Source organism: Podarcis liolepis (genome assembly GCF_965112155.1).
Source record: "Podarcis liolepis genome assembly, chromosome: 4".
NCBI classification, from domain to species: Eukaryota; Metazoa; Chordata; class Lepidosauria; order Squamata; family Lacertidae; genus Podarcis; species Podarcis liolepis.
The window spans coordinates 38,390,917-38,416,474 of NC_139558.1; the positions used below are offsets into that span (position 1 = coordinate 38,390,917).

The 25,558-nt window shown below is 40.9% G+C and overlaps 1 protein-coding gene across 1 annotated transcript in view; it reads right to left on the minus strand.

The window, feature by feature from the left end:
* Positions 1–23,027, minus strand: part of PNPLA4 (patatin like domain 4, phospholipase and triacylglycerol lipase) — a gene marked incomplete at both ends in the record, with an annotated part of 68,661 nt that extends 45,634 nt beyond the window's left edge. The window contains 4 exon segments of the mRNA XM_083500590.1: positions 16,444–16,513; positions 17,502–17,637; positions 18,694–18,852; positions 22,881–23,027. Coding sequence (XP_083356716.1) covers positions 16,444–16,513; positions 17,502–17,637; positions 18,694–18,852; positions 22,881–23,027 — 512 coding nt within the window.
* Positions 23,028–25,558: the final 2,531 nt, after the last annotated feature.

Here is a 25,558-nt window from a genome sequence, read left to right on the forward strand (position 1 = left end):
TGACTTAAGTGATTTCTAAGTCTACAGGTCATCTTGAAGTGTGTGTGTGTGTGTGTGTGTGTGTGTGTGAGAGAGAGAGAGAGAGAGAGAGAGAGAGAGAGAGAGAGAGAGAGAGATGCTATTCCCAAAGAAAAGAGTGGATATTTGCCTATGGACTGATGGTGATCTGAAACAGGAAAAGGGGTTTTAGTTCGGTGATCTGATATTTCCCCCTAAACTTAAACCTAATGCAGATCTTTCTGAACTTCCATTGTCCCTGGCCAATGGCTATGTTGGCTAGGACTGATGAGAATTGGGAGTCCAAAAGGCCCCTCATTCCTGCTATAGAAGCGATGTAGGATAGGCGTTCACCCCATGATACAAAAGTGTAAGTGGGAATGCTCACTAGTGTCACCGTCCATAAAGCCATTGGTAATGCAATTAATCCCAACAAAATGTGTCCACAGCAGAGCCAAACCACTAAGATTCAACAATGCAACAATGACTTGGGGCATGCTGACAATTCCATTGCTATGGTGAATATATAATCTGTTTTTCACACTGGCACTTTCCCAGATGAGTCAGTTGAAATACAGGAGGAGGCTACTAAATCTCTCAAGGGGGTTGATGGTCTTGCAGAAATGAGATGCCAAGTTCTAGTCAAAACAGCATTTTCGTGTGTTTATGTACAGGAGGTGTCCTTCAGCCAAAAAGTCTTGATTTCTAAACAGAATAATAAATGCCATGTGTCCAACTTTCCCTACCACATTTCAGTTAACCTTGTTAAGCAGGTTAGTTGGAAAAATACTGGTTTAATATATCACAGGCAGTGACCTGACCAAATGACCTATGTTGCTCAGATGAAGAATATCCGCTTTCTAGGATTACTAGAGAGAAGGGCAATAATAATAATTAAAAACTTTACAGCCTGTCCACCTTTTTGTCAGGCTGCTGTTGCATTCCTGAGTGCCAGAAGCTCAGATGGAGTGCAGGTGAAAGTGAAAATGCCCACATTTTTATTTATTGATTATGTGGATGATGCTTGCACAGCACCCCATAGCATAAAGTTTTCTGGGCGGCTTGCAACAGATAAGTATGGAAACTTTATAAAATATAAATATATAAAATAAAGCATAACATCAAAAGCAACATAAATACAAGAAGAAAACAAAGCTCACCGCAACCCCAAAGTTAAAACACATTGCTAGAAGAAGAAGAAGAAAGAATTGGAAAACTATGAGTATTCATGGCTAGGGGTGGGGGACAAGGAGTTTAACTCTTTCTCTTTCTACCACAGTTTCAACAACAACAACAAAATAATGCATTTCCTAGGTTGCCATTTGCATTTCAGGAAAAACTTCCATTTGCAGAGCCACAGCAGGGATAGAAATAAACTTCCTTTTCCCGCTCTTTTGGTATGAAGGATGCTCAGGTTTCCCCACCACTGCCGTTTATATAACAAAGACTGCACCATCATGTCTAGCTTGGCTTTTGGTTGAAACAGTCCCATAAATGTCAATGGGGAGCTCAGGGAGATTGTGCCCATGGGCTCTTCTGTTTCCTCCTTCAGAGCTACATTGAAGAATGGATTCTGAATAACTCTACAGTCAAATGCAGCCACAAGCACACAAAGCTGATTTTATCCTGACCAATCCGGTGGTCACCAACATGGACGTAATGGTGTCTTGAGGTCTTATGCAATGCCCACAAAGCCTCTGATCTCTCTCCACAGTCAGGAGAAGGTGAGGGTGCCTACCCTTTTCTCCCTCAAGTACACAGGAGGAGGAAACTGGAAGGAGCTTATAAAAGTTTGTTACAGTTATTTGGGAAATAACATCAGGAAAGATCAGGGAACTTGCAGGGAATACTTGAACAGAATGTAGAGCAATATTGGACTGTAGGCGACAGAATATAATTTCAGATGACAGGCAAAGTTTAGGAGCCAGCCAAGTTGTGGAACAGCAAATCAAATGGTGCTTATGATTGGTGGGTGGTGATTTAGTTGCTATAGACAGCCTGTGGGGAAACACGGGATTGTTCCCTTTATGAATAAAGAAAGTCGGAAATCATTCCTAAGCAATGGCCCTAAGACCTTGGTTTCGATGTGCAAAACTCATAGGAAGTGATACATGCGTTGCTGAAGGGAAGAAAGCCAGCCCACTCATAGTCCTGTCACTTTATCCTAAGAAATCCTCTAGTGTCAGCTTTGAACCATAATAAAGAGAGACTTGGGAGCACTGCCCATATAAACAGTGCAAAGCTCATAAAAAAAGGAAAGAACCGTAATTCCAATCACTGCCTGATCCTTCCTTTCATTGTACTTCATTTTAAACATTAGTTAACTTTCATTCTGTCGTCCTTTATGGAACAATGACAGCATGGTTTGCACTGCAATGAAGCTTTTTGTCTTTTTATTCTGCAAGGGCAGCAAGGAAATCTGACAACTCAAATATGCATCCCCTCTCCCTGTCTTTCTCCCAGTCCACCCCCTACCCCTACCTCATTCTAATATCTAAAGCATCTGAAAGGAAGTGATGTCCATTGAAGAAACTGGAAAAAGACATTTCTACAGTCCAGCAGTCAGGACTGTCACCATCACCCTTGTCATATTCATACTTTAATCCTTCATAGAAGGCTTTATTTTTTGGCAGCTCCAGTGTCTGGGTCCATAGTCCTCCTTGTCTCTATGCACTTTTTTGTTTGTTTTCTTTGAGAACCCATACAGTTCCCACACATCCAGGAATTTGCTTTAATGTGCTCCAAAAAGCCAAAATAACATTGGATCTTTAGAAATGTGTGACAAATGCCAGAAATGGTGAGAAATGGCATTCAGGTGCAGAAATATACCAGTCAGGTAGAATCTTGCGGGGGGGGGAGAGAGATAGATGATTATTGTATACAGAAACTTTGCCAGGCTGGCATCGTTTCTGTCCACAATTTAATGAGCCACATCCTAACACAAACAAAGCAGTGTTGTTTTTAAACAATTTAAACATATAATATGCTATAACAAACTAGTCAGAGATTTGCAGTTCCTTGGAATAGCTTAATTCCATTTGGCAAACAGTTAAAAACTGAAGCACTTGGTTAAGCCCATAATTAACTATGGCAAAGCACATCAGCAGATGCTAGGAAACCCAGCCGGATGGGTGAGATTTAAATAATATATTATTATTATTATTATTATTATTATTATTATTATTAGTGTCCTTGAGCTTGTGAATGCATTTTCTGCAATTCTAACAAGTATCTCCTAAGCGTTTGTGATGAGAAAAATCTACAAGTTCTGAAGTAATCTCTTGTAGCCAAGTTTACATACATTAAAGATGGCTGCAGTATACTGATTGCCTCAAAGGACAGTTAAATCTTGAGAGAAAGTTTTAGAGAAAACTCAATTCATGTTTCCCAAGAAACAAAACAAACAGGAACATTACTTTTATTTGGTATGGGAATTTTGAGGACATCCATCAAACTAACAAAGTTAGTTGCTCTCGTTGTTGTATCTGAGAATTATGCACACAGACGTGCATAGATAATCAAATATCTACTAGGGAAATTTATTGTTTTTCTCTGTGCAGATGACAATAATGTGATACGATGTGGGGAGGGAGCAAACGTAAGTTCTGGGTTCCCAGGGTGCTTTCAACGAGTTCTGCTCACGGAGATGCAAAAGGAATTTAATTATTCCCAACTGCTCATTTCATGCTGGGGCATAAAGGCAGAAAAACAGAATTGGAACTGGTGGATGAAGGAGGAAATGAGCTACTTAAAGAAGCTATACAACTTCATCCAGATTTCAATTCTGCCATGACATGTTTCTAGAGTTTAGTTGATGTGTCACAAACCTCTACACCCTCTGCACTTTCTGCTTTATTAACTATCATTACCAAGATGTGAAAAATGAGGAAATTCAGAGATAAGCTACAAAAACATATGTTACAGTTGGTGTTGGCAGGAATTCTTGGTTTGCTTTATTCAGGAAAAATTGTGACGTGCTGTTATTGAGCAGGAGTTGGGTGGAGGGAGTCTTTAATAAGGACAAATGAAATATTGTTGCATAAATAATTATTTTGTCTTTCTTTGCCATTTCATGTTTTATATTATAGTGTTATATTATAGTGTTTATATATGTTTTATATTATAGTGAAGGTGAAGTGAATCATTATGCTACTCTATACTAGAGTAGTTATTTTATAATGACACCTTTTTTTATTTAAAATATTTGTATGTCACTTTCCCATAATGCTCAAAGCAATTTACAAATGAAACATGCATGAAATGCATGTACAGTACCTCTGGTTACGAACTTAATTCGTTCTGCAGGTCTGTTCTTAACCTGAAACCGTTCTTAACCTGAGGTACCAATTCAGCTCATGGGGCCTCCTGACTTTTTAAACTGCCCACTAATTGTCCATTGAAGTTCCCAGGTGAGTTAATGGCTAGGTCATTATTTCAGTTCCACTGAATTTGAAAGAAGTAATAAGAATGCTCATTGACCTACATAGATTCCATTCAAAGTTCAAACTCTTCATAAGTGTAATAAGATGCCTCCTTCAATGAAGACACATTGTCTCTTTCTCTCCCTCTCTGCTGTACTTTCAGAAGGGCAAGTCCAGACAGGAACCCGCTGCTTTAATAGCCATATATTTGATGAAAAGATGGATTAGTTCTCAAACAGAAGAGGTGGGTGAGCATGTTCTAACTGTGGGTGGCGTGGTAATTAAAAGTCATGAAAACTACACCCTCTGACAGATCATTAGACAAAACAGTATGTAGAAAATGTCTTGTCATGTCTAATTACTATAGCTGCTGTTGTACCGGGACATCGACTCCTGTGAAACCAGCAGGAATGACTGGTTTTAAGGAAGATTCTCCTGCTATGTTTACATTTATCCTCAGGTGTGATGGAAAACATTTGAGTCTGATCTGCATCTACAGCTTGACTGGGGAAAGATTTAAAATGTTAGGATAGGAAGGCTTATGTAAGGATTAAGATAAAGAATGGAAACAGCTGAAGGATGTTCTTATTTCGGTGAATATAGCTGATATCGGAAAGCCAGGAAAGCTTTATATTGAAATCAGAAACAGAGCACAGCTGTCAACGTTTCCCTTTTTTTAAGGGAAATTCCCTTATTCCGAATAGGATTCCTCACAAGAAAAGGAAAAGTTGACAGCTATGCAACAGAGATAATTAACGCAGGATGGCAGTGGTTGCCACAATCTGTTGTTGCTGTTTAGTCATTTAGTCGTGTCCGACTCTTCATGACCCTATGGACCAGGGCACGCCAGGCACTCCTGTCTTCCACTGCCTCCCACAGTTTGTCAAACTCATGCTGGTAGCTTCGAGAACACTGTCCAACCATCTCATCCTATGTCATCCCCTTCACCTTGTGCCCTCAATCTTTCCCAACATCAGGGTCTGTTCCAGGGAGTCTTCTATTCTCATGAGGTGGCCAAAGTATTTGAGCCTCAGCTTCACGATCTGTCCTTCCAGTGAGCACTCAGGGCTGATTTCCTTAAGAGTGGAGAGGTTTGATAGCCACCAATCTAGACGGCATTAAAAAAGAATTAGACTCCTATCTTCTTATAGGAGATAAGAACATAAGAATAGCCTGCTGAATCAGACCAAAGGCCCATCTAGTTAAGCCATGATAGCTACTTGCTAAGTATGCTTCTAAATAACAATTGCTGGAAACCACAGAGAAGGTTTCTCCAGTAGCATTTGGTTGGCCACTGTGAGAACAGGATGCTGGACTAAATGGGCCTTCGGTCTGATTCAGCAGGCTATTATTATGTTCTTATCTTCCATAAGAAGAAGGGAGTCACCTATCACTAGCTGCTGATACAGCCTGAGAAATTGGACAGGAGTCAGCTGAACTCTTTCCCATTCGCGGAGGTTTTCAGATGTACTACACCCACTTGTAACATTCAGACATGTTGCCTCCTAGTTAACCACATGCATCTCCCTCAAAGCAATTATATTTTAGGCGGCTGCTGCGGCAACCACATCCCTTGACATTAGATAGTGAATTACTGCCAAGTTAGGAAGAGCATTATCAACAAAACCATGTGGCTAATCCATAATTCCCTATAGCTGCCTCAGAATTAATCTTTATATTATTGTGTCAGTAAATTCACTGCTCCCTCCTCGATGGAATTAACACCCCAAGCATAGAAATGCATCGAGTGTTTTATTGATCTGGAATTGTAATATGCTTAAATCCTTGACCCCACAAACATGTGTGCCCAGTCTAATAATAATAATAATAAAACTATCAGCACATTTTAGTCATTTGAACTGTGCCAGAGCACAGTCTCTTAACATTGGCAGAATTGCTGGGAGCTGTGGATGGCCCCCCCTTAAAGCAACAGTGGCTTCTTTAAAGCAGGTAGACATATGCACCCACTTTCATCACCACCCCCCCAGCAAGTTTAACCAAAGTGGTGGGAGCGGAAGAGGCTTTTCATGGGATGAAAGAATTTGTGCAAAGAATCTCCTATTCCAGCTCACCCCTTTGGAGGTTTAACTTTGAATTTCAGTTTCATTTTTCCATTGAGATTATTAATATTGTCCAGGCTGAATACTGGAGCCTGAGTCTTATGCTGTCAGTTCCATTTAAAGTAACAGATGCGTAAGTTTTTATATTTGGAATATTAAATTCTTTACACCACATTACTGTAAGAAAAGAAACTCCATATTTCCATGAAATCCCGCTACCATTTTGTACCACATTCCCTTTAAATTATATTCCCATGTAAATTAACCAAAGAAAATTATACAACTGACTTAAGAAAATTGACTTAAGAAAATGTTCACATTTCTTTGCTAATGCTTAATGCTATATTTTGCAGAAAGGTTTCCTCTGTGGTGTAAGGATTAATAGCCATTGCATCCGATTTTAAGGTTGCAAAACGTAGATGCCGAGACATGAGGCATTTACTGTATATCTGCTGATGATAAGTAATGGTACAGAACTGGAGAGGGTGGAAAGAATGGAAGCAAATTGAAAGATCTTTGATTCTCAGTTACTGTAGTCACTTAACCTTAAGCTTGAGAAGGGCAGATATAATTGACAGCACTTGGTGGTGGTCTCTTAGGAGCATTAAACTGCTAGAAGTTGAAGCGTCATGGAGAACTGCAGTTCAGTGTCTTTGTTGTAACCTTGTTTTATTCCACATCTGTATTTCCTTCCTTTTTCCAAAAATTAAGGAACAAAATATATAGCCACTATGGAAGATCTTGCAAGATTTCTTATTAAATCCATATCTAAGTGAGAGACAATTTCTAATTCAGTGATCGCTAATGATGCCCAGAACCCTCCAAATAGGCCTAATTTGATTCAGAATTTGGGCCTTGACCGAATCCAGTGCACAGACCTATTCTAGTAACTAGGGCTGCCATACGTCTGGAATTTTCCAGATATATCTGGAATACAGCAGTGAGAAACAGTGTTTGGGCAGAAATCAATGAAATGTCTGGGAAAATCCAGATGTATGGCAACCCATGTCAGAAGTCCATATTTTGGCGAATTTCCTTAAAAATAGCTCAAAAACTTAATGGATTTTCACTTTGTGAAATATGGCAACCCTACTAGTGACCCATATAAAAGCTAGGTTCCACTGCCAACTGTCATAATGGAAAAACTTCACAGGATGCATAAACATTTCTTAAGCAATTGCACCTCATGGCCTTCAGTTAGAAGTAAACGTTCAATATTTTTCCTAATGCAAAGCAAGAATATTCAAAAACATGATAGTTTAACATTTAAATGTCTTCTCACAATGTTAAAGTTAGGCTTGATATCAACAATTGGCCCCATTGGAACTGAAGGTTGGGGACAGGACTCAGAAGGACTCCTAACTCTTTGACCCCATGGGGAAAAGCAACTGAGTTGAATAACATGGAGGGGGAATTGCAAAACCACTGTTGCTATTCCCAATAAAATGGCATGGGTAAAATGACCTACTAATGTGACCTATGCTGGGGCCAGATAAGATTCCCTTCAATAAACAGACTTCAGAGGTTATAACTGCTGAATTTTCATGGAATAAGTCCTATTCAAATATTGCAATAACCCACATGTTTTCTTTTTTAAAAGTGTGAAGTGTGCGTAGAGTAGTAGCTGACCTTTAAAGCCCTAAACGGCCTCGGCCCATTATCCTGAAGGAGCTTCTCTACCCCCATCATTCAGCTGAGGTCCAGCTCCAAGGGCCTTCTGGCATTTCGCTCCCTGCAAGAAGTGAGGCTACAGGGAACCAAGGAGAGGGCCTTCTCAGTAGTGGCGCCTGCCCTGTGGAACGCCCTCACATCAGATGTCAAGGAAATAAACAACTATCTGACTTTTAATGTTTGATGTTTTATTGTGCTTTTAATTCTGTTGGGAGCCACCCAGTGTGGCTGGGGAAACCCATCCAGATAGGTGGGGTAATAATAATAATAATAATAATAATAATAATAATAATAATAATAATATCACCAAGAGAAACTGAGAAGTACATTTCCATCATCATGGATGCTATTATTATTATTATTATTATTATTATTATTATTATTATTATTATTATTATAGCTTCCATGCTGATGGAAAAGTACTTCTCAGTTTCTCTCACTTAGTGATAACTTTTCTATCCATTTCTAATGGCTCACAAAATATACTACTTATGTAACAGCCCACTGGTTTCTGCTGGGGAGAAAAACACTTGCATGGATAGGAATGGGCCAGGGCAGGGACCTCCAACATTGCAGGTCTTGTATGAAGGAAAGGCCCCTTGCCTCTCCGGAAAGGCACTTTGTGTGTCATGAGAGCCACCAATATATTTTTGTGTTGCAACCACTGGGGAAAATTTTTATTGACAGCTCAATGCAGCGTGTGAATTAGCCCTCGGTTCCAGCAACCACAACATTCTTTGCAATATAATAAATTATTTCATCAAGTTATTTGGGGGCCAGATGAGCTTTAAAAAAACCTGAATATGCACATCTGTCATAAATATAAGAAACAAATCCAATTTATTGTACTTAGCTGTTCAACTAATTATGGAGCTGTACTTTTTCCTGGCCGGGACTATTCTAGTCTTGCTTCAAGATATTGATTATCTTGTTGAATATTCATTCTAATATCTCACTTGCTACTATGTTTAAAGGATGGCACTTTTCATCTAGAAATCCAGAAATCTCAGTGGTTGCCACAAAATAGACTGTGTTGACTTGTTTTTTCTACATTCCGCCATTTTATTTTTCTGGATTAACGCTTCCTATCAGGATCTTTAACAGAAGGCTTTAAAGAAGAAGAAGAAAGGATGGTTGATTCTTCATAAATACTAAAAGGTTGTTTTAATCTCAGCTAGAAATCTCTGATGGATAGTTTCAACTTAGCAAATTGCAAAATGGGAGTTTAAGCTACTCAACAAGACTAAAAGTTAACCTTCTAATTTGCTCCTAATCTCATTACAGCCCCAGAGGATATATTTGCCATAAAGGCAATTGAAGTTTTTGAACTTATCAGCAGGAGGATTTAAACAATCTTGTGGTGAGCAGCGTAGAGTAGCCATTGTGAGAATTTTGAAAAGGGTTTCAGGTTTAAGAGGAATGCCTGTATTAGTGTGTGTTGAACCTGCCACTCAAATTCTCATTAGTTTCAAGGTCAAATGATCTGACACAAATAATTTCGTGCACAACTGCCCTTTCTTTTGAACACTGTAGGAGTTTGACATCTGTAGTCTCTTTGAGCTGCCTTTAAAAACAAGAAGGAATTGGAAGGTCATTAGCAATTTGTAGTAATAAAATGACATTTATTCAGAAAAAAACAAACAAATCATAACTCCCCTACCCAAATCAGCATTGCAAAAATTCCAGCACACACAGAAACCAAAAGAGCAATGTGTTCCTCAGCAGTGAGAATCACTAGCCTCAGTTTGTAATAACTACTGTGTCAAATATAAATATTAACTTTAGGAAATATGAACTATAACGGTTTTCTTTCTTTCTTTCTTTCACTAATATTTTATTGTTAAACCAGAGGGGCTTAACAATCCATCTCTCTTCACAGGAAACTCTGGGAATTGTAGTTTTGTGAGAGGAACAGGGATTGCTTAGCAATTCTCAGCACCCTTAACAAACTACAATTATTTGGAGGAAGCCATGACCATTTAAAGTTGTATTACAGTGCTTTAAATGTATGCATGCTGTGAATGTAGCCTTAGAAATTAAAGAATTGTCACAAAGGGAACAATGGAATGGAGGGGTGGCCACTCTCTGCACCATAGGTGTAAACAAGACTGCAACAGATTGCATAAAATGAGCATTGGGTAGGGCTTTTCTGATATCCATGCTTTGACTTTCTTTGCCAAGTCTGGCTTCAATATTACTGACATTTTGGAGTCAAGCAAAAATCTTATAATAACTTATTCCAGTGGCAGATTATTAATATAACCGGTTTGGGGGTTTGGATGAACTGAAGCAGAATAACCTTTAACGAGATCAACATCTATGAGTACTTGTGGGTTATTGCTTATTTTAAAATACTATTTCATAAAATATTTCAGTATTTATCATCTTGAGTGCATCACAGAAAGGTGATTTGGGGGATGGAATAAACAAATCAAGGTCCTTTGTTGTTGCTTTCATAATTCCCATAGGAAAACTCTCCATATCTAGGAACACAAGCAAGGGAAGGTGCCCTTTTAAAATGTTGGGTTTGGGGGGGGGGTTATTGGGTTGTTTTTATTTTGATTATGTATTTTGTCGTTTTATATTTTGATTGTATTCTGTGAACCACCCTGAGACCTCCAACTAAGTATAGGGCGGTATAATAATAATAATAATAATAATAATAATAATAATAATAATAATAATAATAGACTTTCCCACCACAGGTGAATAACTCTAGACTAGTCCAACACTTCAGTGTCAAGGCGACAATCTGATATCCCTCCCTGGAGGCAGCTGTTGTCCTAAAGTTTGGTTCTTGAAGCAAAGGCATTTCTAGAAAGACGTTTGTGAAGAAACAATGGACCCAGAAGCAGAATTTTTGGACTTCCACAGCTCAAGATTTATGGGGGGAAATAGAACTGTGTGTGGTGGAAGCTGACACAATTCTTCTTTCCAGCTAGTGTCCCTTGTTAACATTAAATACAGTTACAAATATGTAGGTCAAAGGAAACAGCAAACCCAAATGGGAATTTAATATTGAATTGAACAGAGTGTGTGTGTGCATGTGTGCGCACACACAACTTATTTATACTCCACACGAAATGCCAGTATCATATAACCTTACTCGCAAAAGCTGCATCAACAGAAATACTGTGCTGCAAATCCCTCTTAAGTTTACAATATGGAGTCTGGTTTGCATTTCACCTCTGCCAAAAGGGATAAAACAATCTCTCTCTATTCAGATTCTGTAATCATAAAAATAAACGTACTTAGTGAAAATAAAATACAAATCATGTATACAACTATATAATAAAAGTTCCTATTCCAAGGAGATCAGAGGCATTGTTGGTGTGTTGATTTTTTTAATTTTTTCTTCCATTGCAGTTCTTTTTCTTTCCCTCTTTTTTTTTTTTTTTTGGCTTTGATATGCTCCACTTTTGTAATTTTGTGCTGCAGAAGAGCCGTCATAGCACACAGTATACATCATCGACTTCTAGAATAAGCTCTATTATATTTAATTGCCTTTTTCATTGGCTTTGGAAGCTTCTCTAGCGTGTGTATGCGTGTGTACACGCTATCGTTTAACAAATCACTTCTTGTTCCATTTCAGACTAACCTTCAATTTCAACAGAGCAACCAGGGATTTGAAGAACTACTATATGTCTAGCTAAGATCTTGTACAGCTTAAACAGGATTTTTCTTCCTTCCTTCCTTTGAATAGCAGTAAAGGAAGCCATTTCACAAACCGCTTTTGAAACTCCCCTCAGATTCAAAGATGGCCTAATGAGTCCAGTATCCAAGTTCATTGTATATTAATTATCAGCCCAATTTTCTGAGCTTCATCTTCAGGAAATGGGATGGAGGCTTTTATCACTTTAAACCAATATGAGCCACGTGCAAGCTCAAATTACAGTTTGTGACAGAATATTGAATTGTGAAATGTTTTGTAATGTCTTTGAGTTCCACGGGCAACAAAGTGAATCTGAAGAGTCCCCCACTTTCCCTCTCACTCACTGGATTCTAATTGAATCAGAGGATCTGTACTGTAGTACAGTGCAACTTGAAGCCAGAATTCAATCTGGGCAGACCCAGTATGAAATAGAATAGGCCTGAGGAATAGGCCTATAGCCCTCCAGGTGGTGCTAGACTACAACTCCCCTCATAACTACAGTTCACTTGAGCTTAGAGAAAAGGCCTAAGAGCGAATGATGAGAGCTTGAATCCACAACATCTGGATGGTCATGGGTTCCCCAGCCCAAATATGATATAGGGTAGACAACTCCAGATGTTGTTGGTCTACAACTCCCATCATCTCTGACCATCAGATGGTGCAGATGTAAGCTGAAGCCCAACAACATATACTGTAGACATCACCACTACATTCCTGATGTAGTCGATTGGGTGTTGGACTCAGAGTGGGAGGCCTGGTCATGAAATCCTCTTTCAGCTTGAGAACTCTTCAGACAATCACTGCTTCTCAGGTAAACCTATGTAAGGATAAAATGGGGTGACCCCCCCCCCATATGTGCCAACCATGAGCTTCTAAGAGGAAAGGGAAGATAACAATGTAATAAAATAAATAACCTGAAGCTGGCTGAAAATATGTAGCTAAAATAGAAAATGATAATGCATATAGTGATGACGAGTGGATCTGAGTGGATCTGAGTGGATGCTTCTTATACGTCCAGAGTAATCTGCAGGTCATATTCCATTTACATACTGAAGTGGGTGTGAGATCATCCTTGTTGTCACCCTACGGAACTGTCTTATGTAACTCTGTGCCAGTATCATTTATCAAAGAGCTGTGCCAGTTGGTTTTTCAGACATGTTGACAATCCCTCATGGTAGCAAATAGGTATGGTAAATCCTTGAGGAGGAGAACATCTGGGTCCAGTCAAGACTCATTTCAAGAATAAGTCTGGAAAAATGTAAGGGGGAGTGGAACCGTTAACTACATTGGCATTGACATCAAACAATATATAAACTCCTAATATAAGGTTAAAATTGGATTGCTTTCACTCATATAATAGCCACTCTGACATTTTTTGTGACTTTCCACCTATTGCAATGGCTTGGTGACAAAACATGATGGAACTAAAAAATGGGGCCATTAGATTTTGGAGCAAGTTCAAGCTTTTTGCTGACAAGCCATTGCATTTCAGAAAGGGTGAGCAATATGAGCTGCCTAAATTGGCTAGAAAGTGCTTATGAGTGGTGGAAAAAGAAATCCTAGTAAACAAGCATTCTGTCCTAATAAAAGGCATTGCTTTGGGGAGTGAAATGTGCTAAACTGTTAAGGTACACAGTGGAAAGATTGCACTCTCTTTGGCCATGCATTTTAAAGATGGTGTGCTGCCTGGTAATGATGTGCTGGACTGGTGTGTGGCAATGGTTGGAGTGTTGGCCTAGGACCTGGGAGGCCAAATCCACACTCATCCATGGAGCTCACTGGGTGACCTTGGACCAGTCACTGTCTCTGAACCCAACCTACATCACAGAGTTGTTATAAGGATAAAAATGGGGAGTCTCTTTTATAGGTCTAGGTATCTCCTCCCACATTCTGCTTAAATGGCAGCATTCAATGAAATGTTTGTGCTAGTGCAATGATTAGTGCCGGCACAATGGGGTTTTTTTTTCCAATGAGGATAACCAATCTATGTGAAGGGTTGATTCCTTTGTGTACTTGCAAAGAATCTATTCTCATTGCACAGCATCCTCTTAAGTGAACCTAACAGTATCATATAATTCCAGGGCATACACTTAGTGCATGTGCCCACTGAACCAATGTCTTCAGTAACAAAAGTGACACCAAACGTTTCAAGTAATGCAAAGGATAGCATTTGGTACGCACTTCACATTACTATTCAGAGCCCAATTGTGCAAGATCTAATGGAATGGTTATTAAATACAATCACACCCACTAATGTCCACATAATGTATGACTTTTTTATCCCTGAGCAATAGGATTTATGATCCCTCAGTAATGTTGTCTTAAGTGCCAGCAATTCTTTTCTAAAATAGCCTCTTTCCAGCATTGTATGAAGACATTACACTGATATGCAGAGCATTAGAATTCACAGCATTGGTTAACTCTTCCGCCAAATTATTCTGATACGTAAGTAACAATGTGGCGATATGATTTATACTCAAATTAAGCTTCCAAAAATTATGCACCATTAAGATTTTGAACAGTCCACTCAATCTTGAACAATATTCTGATATTCATTTTGCTACGTCTCGTATTTTCTGTCTCTGGACACACTTAAGCAGTTTAGCATTGGCAGGAAAATATTTTGTTTCCCTTTTGCAACTTGGCAAGCTGATCAAATGTGCAGCCAAGAATGATATAAAGAACCTCCAACTGTCTCTGTTCAATTTGTCATTCTTTCATCCATCACATTTCAAGAAGATGGATGATCAGACTTTTGTTTTTCATTAGATCCTAACCCAGATCATTCAAATAGGGAGGTGCTGATGCAGAACAGCAACATCCCTGCGGTGGGTCACTGGAAAACTAAATTTCCTGCTCCTATCCAGTGAGAGAACTTGGGTTTTTCAGCTGTCAGAATAGTGTATATTTTAATGAGGTGCTTGAATAAACAAAGCTACAGGGGGTTGGGTTTGTGTGTGTCTGTTAGTGTTCATTCACTCACAGCCAGCTTTTGTGTTATGTATGCATACAAGGACTCATGAAGATGTACATTCAAAACCATGTATGTTACACTTGCTAAGGGCACTTTAACAAGTACCATTTGCACATGGCATCCATATTATGCTGGAATTGGTTGCAGGAGTGATGTAGAACCTTTGGCCTTCCACGTGTTATTGGACTCCCCATCAGCCCCAGCAGCATGACAAGCTGAACATTTGGAGGGCTATAGACTCCCTACTCTGTGCTAGTTTAGATCTAGGAAAAGGGCATCAGCTTATGCTACAAAGTGTTGTGCATTACATGGGTGAAAGGGTGAGCATCCAGCTCTCTGCTCAGCTGCACCTTCTGCATCCCCACCCACTTCCTCAGGGCATCAGTTTATAAGGCATGGGGAAGGAGCATGACCCTTAGTGGCAGCGATAGAATTTTGTCTACTGAGTGGCAAGGGTAAAAGGGTTGTAGCTCAATGAGAAAGAACGCAAAAAGTTACAGGTTCTATCCCTGGACATCTCCAGGTAGAGTTAGGAAAGGTTCCAACTGAAAACCTTAAAAGGGGAGTGGGGTTATTGGTTTGTTCTTGTTTTTATTATATGTTTTCTATCCTGTATTTTCATGTGAGCCACCCTGAGATCTACACATGAAGGCTGGTATACAAATTTAATAAATAATAAAGCTGCTGTCAATATTGTCTATATACAGGGCTAGATGGAGCAAAGACTTGACAGGCAGCTCCCCATGTTACTAAGCTCTTGCATTTCCACAACAGCCACAGCATCAGCAAAAATGTTGAGTGCTCTAGTGACTTCTTCTTGTTCAGCTGCTACTAGTCGCTTCCTGCCTGCCTATCATGCTCATCTTCTGAGTCTTTCAGTCTAGAATCATTCTAGACCAGGGTTTCCCAAACTTGGGTGTCCAGCTGTTTGTTTTTTTTACTACAATTCTCAATATCCTGAACCACTCATCCTGCTAGCTTGGGATGATGGGAGTTGTAGTCCCCCAAAACAGCTGGAGACCAAGTTTGCAAAACCCTGTAGACCAGCCTTTCTCAACCTGTGGGGCCCCAGATGTTGTTGAACTACAACTCCCATCACCCCTAGCTAGCAAGGCCAGAGCTCAGGGATGATGGGAGTTGTAGTCCAACAACATCTGGGGACCCACAAGTTGAGAACCGCTGCTGGAGACAGATAGCAACATGTTGAAGGCAAGGATAAACTACATTGCAGATTGAGGAGAAATACATTTTTGTGCCAGTTAGGTTAGTGCTGACTCAGCCTCTAACTCCCTACAGATAGAACATCTTCTGTAGCAGAAGAACGCTTCAGCCCACAGCCCACCTCACCCTGGAGCTGTCCAAAGTCCTGCTCTCTGCTTGGACTTGACTTGGACCAAACATTGGACCTCCTACTCCCATAGAACTGGATGCTGTCAGGATGAGGAGCTGCTTTTCTCCCAACCTCTCGTTTCTAATTGGCTTAGGGAAGTATGGGGGAGGGTACCATTGGGCCCTGGTGATATAATCTCATCTAAAGTGGACCAAAAAGTGCAGGGACTGGTATTGGCAGGGATTCCCTTGGCAAGCCTTTGGTTCAGACTGATCCAAGCTGGGTGAAGATGCCCACGTGATGTAGAAAGGGGGAGGCTTAACTGGCCTAGTTCTTACTTTATGCTAGAGAGATCTGCACCATGCAATTTGCGTTCATGGTTCACATTTTGCTGTTCATTGTGGATCCCTGGAATTAATAAAGTTGTGGCCCTTTAGTAATCCCATTTCTGCCTCCTGCCATCATTCCAGACTGTGAGAGCCTTGGTAATTTATCAACAACTACATCAAGGATGTTTGCGTATAAGCCTACAGTTTGCTTGTAGTTATTAATATGAAAAGAACAATGAGCCATTGTTCTTTTTAAACTATTTTGAGTCACCCCATGGACCCTGAGGGCCTGGTGTTTGGAGTGGAAATATTGTGGATCTCTCTGCTGGTGTGCATTTGACTTTAAGCAAAAGCAGAGAACTGTCACACATAAAAACATTCTTTAAAATCTTGTTGGAATCTCTATAGATGGAGAAAACAAAAGGCTGTGTGATCAACTCCATGTGCCCCAAATGGCTTTGTATGTCAAGGATGCCTGACAGCTGTCCTCCCCAGCCCCCAGCCCTGCAATACATAGTGTATAGAAATCCAATTTTGAAATATAGAGAAGGGAGGTCTCATGAAGAAAAATGGCAAAAGGTGTCATGACATATCCGCAGGCCCTTGCTAACCATTAAAATATGCCTCTGGATTGCAGCCAGTGATTTCCCTACTGCACATTATAGATATTAACATTTCTGTCCCACCCCTCCCATATTCCCCAATGTCAGGCCTATCCTGGCTAATCTTGAGGAAGTCCTCAAAATCCAGTTTAATTCCTATTTTGAAATGTTACATCCGGCCAAATCTTCAATTTGAAAGAAACATAAACATCTGGGTGCTTGCCGATGAGAAAAACATGAAACTAGAAGGCTTGATCCAGATACAGCCATGAGCACAAGAATGCCATGCAGAGCCTGTGCCAGCAGTGGTCATTGTTGGGCATCTGCTGAGACCTGTATCCCAGCAGGTGGACCTCTGCCAAATCCTAGGGTCCCCTTTTCCCGCTGCTGCTCCTATTTGCTATCACTGCCTATTTACTTTCCCTCTCTGAGCTTGCAAACAGGGACAATAGCATGAGTCGTTACCTTGGTTGAGTACAGAGGGCAAAGGTGAGTGTATGGGCAGTGGTGACTGTGGTGAGCAGAAGGAGGTCCCAGTTAAAGAGGGAGGCATGGAGCCAGCTGGCCTGAGAGCTCCCCAAACCTGGAGGTGCCTTTGGTGCTGTGAACAAGAAGTATCTAATCAATTGTGTTGATGTGGATGCACATTTTGTATCTGTGTCAAGATGGCAAAGTTGCAAATACTCATTCAGAAATAGATATCTGTCAGGTGTGGGAGTCAGGAGCGGGTCAGCAATAGAACACCTGGTGTCAGTGAAGTTAAATATTTATTCCAATAAGTCAAAACACCACAGGCCTAGTGATCACAGCAACTCTTCTCAGTAGGTCTTGCCTCCTTCCCCAGCAGCCTCTTTGCTCCATCCTCTTCGTGTTCTGGGAGACCAGCAGACCTGATCACAACAGGAGGGGGAGACCCCCCTGGCTTCTTTAGCAACCTCCCTCATCTCTGCCTCTTTGCCCCACTCCTCTCCAGCCTCCGCTTCTGCGTCTGATTCTTGACTACTATCTGCCACAGTCTCTCCCTGCTCACTAATCCCTGTTGCCTCTTCAGCTTCTGACTCCTCCTCCAAGTCTGCACCATCTTTTCCCTCTGACCACTCATCATCGTCTCACAACCAATCCCCTGGCTCTGAGCCTTCTTCCCCTGGGGATGCCATTGGGGTTCTCCAGCTGGTGTCTCTCACCACTCCTCAGCATCCAACCAGTCCATGACAATATCCATTATGTTTGTGACTTCCAGGGGCCCATGTGCCAGTGGTCAGCTAAGCCAGATACAAGGACTAGGCAGAAGCAGAGGCAAAAAAATGGGCAGAGCAATGGATGTAGCCTTTGTACTGTAGGCTACATTTAAGCAGCCATGGGTCAGAGGTTTCCACACAACCACAGCTCCATCCAGTAAAGCAAGGGACATAATCACAGTTTGACAATTCCAGCCCAGCGAAAACCAAGGAGGATATGGAGCAAAGCCAGTGGAGAAGTGGTGTCTAGGAAGAGTTTTGAGGGCTGGGTAGGGAAGTTGAGGAGCCACATTTCACACACATGCACACACGCACACATCTCTCCCCTAGAAAAACACAGAACACAGGAGAAAAGAAGCACTTTCTTGACATGGAAATTAAAGGAGCTCTGAAACCAAAAATGCTCAGTTAATTCTTACTGCATGTGATATGTCTTCCACAACCAGTTGTAATTCTTTATCTAGATCAATCAGCTTCTCTACCACCAGTACCTCCATCTTGCCTGGATTAAGCTTCAGTTTGTTTGCCCTCATCCATCCCAAAACCACTTCTAGGCACTCGTTCAAGTGTTCCACAACCTTAAATAAAGAAATAATAATCAGCAATATAATTTTCTCAGCTGAATCATTATCATTCTAAACCTGAAGAAAGTGTAATCCCCTCTCCTTCTAACATAAAACAGTCACAAAGTGAAAGATTGTCCTCCGACTTGCATTTCACATAAACAAAGCAGTTTCAGCTCCGAGCTACTGAACTTCTCACACATAAAATATACATCTGGTCTAAAACTGTCACACACTGGATGTTTCACTGCCTCTTTTTATATACCTTGATTCCAAAACTCTAAAACAATGTCAGGCTCACACTGGAATAAAATTTACATTCCTTTGTGCATAGCAAATTAAATTTCACTCCAGAACAAACAAGACTGACATTTTCAAAAGGCCCTTTTCTTTTGAACACATATATGGATTACACTAATTGGAGTCTTGTGAACCTCATATTCTTAGCGCCCCGTCAGTCAACCTATCCACTTTCCTCAATAAACATGCCTTTCCATTTACAAATAAAATTAAATCAACCTCATTCCCCATAGCATTCAATCAAACTTACAAAGATAAAATATCATACGCCCCACTCCTCTTCTGCCTTGCTATGTTCTGTGAAGTTGTCAGAAGCAAAGGTGCTTATGGATTCATGTCGTGATATTAATTCAGCCCAATATATCCAGAAGAGCAAGGGTATATTTTAGTCTATTTTTAAAATGAATGACGTGCCTAATGAGGAAAGGAGAGCTAGATTGAAGCATGGAGGACTTGAAGGAAATACAAAAGACCTGGAAACTTCTTTTGAGTCACTTCCCAAAATACACTGAGTTCAAATGGCTGAAAATAACTTTGGCAACATCGCTTAGATCACCATTGTTGATCACTGACCTGGTCTGCATGCCACACTAAGCCAAACCATGGTTTAGTGCTAAGGAGCAAACATGAGCTCCTCCTTCCATCCTGCTGCTCCTGCTCACTCCCAACAAACTATGAGCTCCAACCAAAGTTTGTCATGGGATTACCCCTTGTGATCTGCCTAGGGGAGATCTTGCACATTTGCTCATTCACTCAGCAAGAGTTTGGCTTACCATTATGTGCAGGCTGGGCCATAGTGTGTGTCACTTGGAAAACTCATTATCATATGGTGCTAATCTCACTAAGAGATTATTCCAGAGAGCTGCACAATAAGAATAACTGAATCATAGACTCTTATAGCATAGAACAGGGGTTGGCAACCTAAGGCCCATGGGCCACAAGCAACCCATGGGGGTTGTTTAACCGGCCCATGGACCCCTGCCTTCCACTCGGGGACCCCCGCCCCCCACTTGGGCAGCTCCCATGTGCCATGCTAAACCATTGTGGAGCAGAGCAGGGACCGCCTTCCACGACACTGGCTGGCTTTCCATTGGCTGCAGGAAGCTCCTGCAGCCAATGGGAAGCTGTGCATGCCTCCTCTGTGCCAGAAGGAGTGCCAGAAATAGCGTTTGCACATCTGTGCATGCACGCACACTCTAGCCCACCACGGCATCTGCGGGACCGTGAACCGGCCCAAGCCACAAAAACTTTGCTGATCCCTGGCATAGAACCACAACACTGAACGTGAATAATAGAGTTTAATGGAAACACTATATTTCTACAGCCAATTCTTCAACTGTTGTTTGAGGTGGGCCCAGCTTTGTACTTGAAACATCAGACATGCACTGAATGCCTTTCTATTCTTATAGGGGCCGTAGAAGTGGCGTTGGTATCCATTTCAGGCAATACCATATCCATTTGGGGCGAGACCTCGCCCCAAATTGGTGTGATCTCACCCCAAATTCACACTGGTGCCAGCGCTACTTCTCCACCAGCAGCAATTGCTTCAGGACACACAGTGGCACAGCGGGTGGTGCAGGGGGTGGCAGGTATGGCAGTGCTGGTGGCAGTGGCGGCGGCAGCAGGGTGACGCATCCTGCTTCAGGTGACGAAGCTGGATGTGCTGCTCCTGCTCACAATCACAATGAGTGATTTTCCTGGCAGGGATGGGTTCTTGAAATGGGATAATGCCTCTTTCTGGACTGCATGGAAGATAGAAAGATGTCTGTGCATAAGGCACTTGTATGTCTGGAATTCAGCCAGCTGTATAAAGGTGAGATTCTTGCTCTCCTCAGTTTTGCTTCCCACCCCACTTTTGCCTCTGGCCAGAAATGACCCACTGGGAGGGACAGAGCTACTACTCTAGCTCCCTAGCAAATGGGTCACTGTTGCTTACAAGGAGTGAGAGGGGAGAGGTGGTGAGTTGGCCAGTGCAGTGCAAATGCATTGGCAGGAACACCGCACTGTCCCTGTTGATGAATTTGCCCCATGCCAACCCCACAACCACCTTGGGCCTCCCTTTCTCCCTCCTAGTAGACTACAGGGACCTACTTGCTGAGAAGCTAGAGCAGCAGCTATTTGTCACCAGCAAGCTGCTTCTGCCTTTGGTACTTGCTCATCACAGGCCTGCAGCTTCCAGCAGGCTGCCCAGCAGGCGATGTGATAAAATGGAGGGTTTCGTTGTCAGCTTCTGAATCCAAATCAAGTTTGAGGAAACCTCTCTGTACATTTGTTAGCTGTAGACAATCTTGGCTCAAGCCTGCAATTTAAATGCTAAAATCTCTCTCATGTTTTAAACTATATTTTAATTTGAATTGTTTTCTAGGCTATTTTTGCTTTGCTGCTGCTTGGCTTGGCTAATTGCTAATTTAGAAAAAGTGATATTTCACTTCAAAACATAATTAGTAACCTTATGTTGTTTCATTAATTTGTCCTCTAGATTAAAATTGGTTATTTATTTATGAGTCGCCTTTTACATACATCTTGAGGTGCTTTACAAACACACAATGAAAACAGCTAAAATAGTTTAAAAAGCAGTACATACAGTGAAAATAAACTGAAGGTATGTTTTAAAACAATGCAAAATGGACACCTAATGCTGAGGCCTTTTCATTCTGCTGGCCTTGTCATCCATCCATCCATCCATTCATTCACTCATTCCAGAAACTCTGATTGTCTAAAGATCCAGGAACATAATGTATCTTTCAGCTGTTGTGTGTTGTCAGTGCCACAATACCATTTTCTGGTGCCACCACTAGGTGTCTGGGAATGAATCTAATCTTTGCTATTGATGGACCAGAGGAGAGTTTCAAATGCTAATCTCAATGCCCAGGTAGGTTCATATGGATGAATGTGGTACTTAAGATAATATGATGGTGTTGGAAATACATTGGATGGTAGTTCTGGTTCCTGATGATCTGTGACAAGTTCTGGTGGGAATCCTGTTTGTGAGTCACTAGTTCACTAATCCTGTCAACCAAATTCCTTTATTTACATTAAAATGTATAGGCCACATTTCAGCTGACAAAACACCCAAGGCAACATACAATTATATTAAAGAATGCAATATGAAAACAACTTATATTACAGAAGCTGAGAAAAGCAAACATTCTTTGTCACACCCTTCGCAGAGAGAGGGAGAAAGGATCCAGATTTTGCAGAGTAAGGTGGTTTTTCAAGTAAGCTCCCCCAATTCTCACTTTTTATTGCACCTAAAATGGGTAAGGACCCCCTCCCCAAAAAGTTTCAGTATCCAAGGAATACTGTACTCAACAGCAGTATGCAATCCATAGAAATGAGAAAAATATACAACAAAAATCACTTTGCTATCCTATAAGAAATCAAAGCATAATAAGCCAACAGAATTCAAGCTAATAACAAGCTAACATAATTCATGGATCTGTTTCGCATGCAAGGCAGTACCAACAATATATCAGCAAGGAAATAAAAACTAGATCACTCCATCAATTACAGGTTAAATTATTACAAGCAATTTACAAATAAATATGTGGGTGCATTGACTTTCTGAAATTAATCATTTCCCCCACTCTTTACTACTTCTCCAGGAGTTTTCCCTTCAGACTTGGTTGTTCTTATTCTCCTTGGTGCTTCTTCCTACCTTTAACTGTTTCATTCCCCTCTCAGACACATTGTCCCTTTGCTGCTGCTCTGCTTTCACATTTTTATCCAGTCAGATCCCCAACTCTGAAACGTTTTTCTCTGCCACTTCTCTGAAGTCCCAATATGGGTTGGTCCATTTCCTCATCACTAGAAGAGCCAGAGAATTGTGTTTCCCCGTTCTGTCCTTCATATTCTGTAACTTTCACAGGCAAATGATTGGCATCCTTCATTTGTGTTGATGCATGAATATGACTGTTAATAGTCCTCACTCTCCAAACTATATGCTCACTGGCTCACTGGCTTGAAAGGCTGTTTCAGAAGCTTTTGAAAGTCTGCTTTCATCTTAGTAATCTCAAATCATCCGGGACTCAAACTGTAGACTCTACGAAAGTTTAGAGGTTGGCTTGAAAAGCAGCAATATTCATTAGGTTTGCATCGCATAAAATATTTGAGGAAGGACATCCTGAAAGGGAACCAAAGGGACTGTGCATGTGTAGTGAATTTTTCTGACCGCTAGGTGTCATTACATGCCCCACCATAGCAACACAGCAAAGTTTTCATGGGCAAAGATGGTGGAAGCATGAGCAAGTCAGGTGGAGTTTGTGATCTCAGAAGCAGTCTGTTGATAAGATAGAATGAAACATGATACAGTACAAAAGGGATTAGTGTCATCTTTACCTGTATGCTTTGATCCTGGACTCAAATTCATTTATCTCTCTCTCTCTCTCTCTCTCTCTCTCTCTCTCTCTCTCTGTGTGTGTGTGTGTGTGTGTGTGTGTATCTCCTATCTGAACCACAATTATTCCATACAGATACCAAACACACAGTTTAAGCTATGAAAACTCTCATTTCCAACTAATTTATTTTCATTTATGTGAGCCATCCAACCCACGGTGGAATCCACTATCCTACGCTATTTTATTGAGTGAATTGGGTAAATTGGCACCAGGGTGTAAGCCAGTTTAAATACATTGGCCATATAAAATATAAGTCTCAATAAGTTGGATAAAAGCTGTGGCTCTTTAATTAACCCACCATGTGTGCCCTTCTCTTTATTCCTGGCTGTAGGGGCAAATGCCTTTGTACAAAATCCAGACACAAAATTTTACAAAACTCAGAGTATTGAAGAATTCCTCATTCACCGGTTCTACTTCAGAAACAAAACCAGGTAATTCAGAACTTCAACATCCATGGAGAAATTTCTAGGGATGGGGAGAGTTTCAAAATTCATCTCTGAGACTGTGCAGAGGTATAGATGTACAGAGCTGTACAGAGGTTACGGATGGGAGCTGAGGTCCAAAACATCTGGAGGGCACCAAGCTGATCTAGTCCAACATTCTTTACAAGAGTCTGGCACTTGGGAACCTATCAGAAATTGGCCATGCCCATTAGCCCATTGGTGGATTGTGGTCTACCTTCTTGCTTCTGGTGTGTATAAGCCTGAGGGGCCTTGACGGATACAGACTTGTGGGAAGAGGTTGTACATCAGTGGTATGCATGCTTTGTGTCCAAAGTGATCTGGGTTCAACCAGTTCCAGCATTGGGGAAAGACTCCTGTGTGAAACTCTGGAGAGCAAAAGTATAGACAATATTGAGCTTGCTGGACTAACAATAAAAGGCAGCTTCTAAGGTTTGGTTCATTTGTTCCTGCAGAAGACTTCAAACAGCGCTATATATATTTTTAATGATCTGAGGAAAAAACGAAAATTGATTGGCTTTAAAAGGAGCACTTGGCAAGTTATGCAATGACATAAATCTTGCAGTGGTGGCAATTTCTTAGTGGTGGAAATCACATATTGGGGAAAGTTATAAAATGTAATACGGAAAAAAACACAGCAAAGCAGAACTTGTGCTACAGTTTCTGTCATCGAAGCTTAATGGGTAATGGTAGCACTCAAAAATGAGACGCAGCCTTCCACTCCATCCCTGCATAAGCCTGTAAAACAACTCTTCCATGCTTCTCTGAGGCCATGAACTGTTAATATTATGAATGTCCTCTATATTGTTTTCTTCCTGAAGTCTGTAATATTCTTGTAAAATAAGTCAGTAAAATCCAGCATTTATTTCTTATCGCATTGGGATGAAGCAGATGCAAATAAAAATAAAATGCTATTGTATGCCATAACTGTAGAATGGGGCTTTTTGGAGACATAATGCTCATAAAATGGTTTAAATGCAAAACAGTGCATGCATTTCATTTGCATTAGCAAACCTCCAAATGCTAATCTCAAGAGATAAGTGAAATTACAGTTGATTGCATCCATAACTGGCTGTTATGCAGTGTTTCTCAGACAATCAGGAACCCAGCAGCATAACATGGTCTCGTACAGAAGCTATTCAGGGGTCAGAAAGCAAAGCTTTATGAATTGGGGGAGAGGGAAAAGATTATGAAGGATAAAAGGATGATCTTCCATATCAGGTTTTATGGCATCATATATTGCATGGATTCAATCTAAAAGATTATGCTATCCATATAGGCAGCATGGAAGGAGAAAGCAATAAGGCGGTCAACATGTGCCTTTCTGCTTTGTATGACAAAATGAAGGGAATGTGACACCTTCCTGAATGAGTTCACGTTCTTGTTATGTGTGGGGCTAGGATATGGGCTGTTTCTATTTTTTAAAAAAGGAGGGAGAACCAACATGCATACTTCAGCTTATAATTACAATGACAGAATCATGGAGATGAAGAATAACATGCTGGAAAGCTCCCCACAATATTTCTAGTCCAAAGGTTGCTACTGGTCCAGCGTTCTGAACAT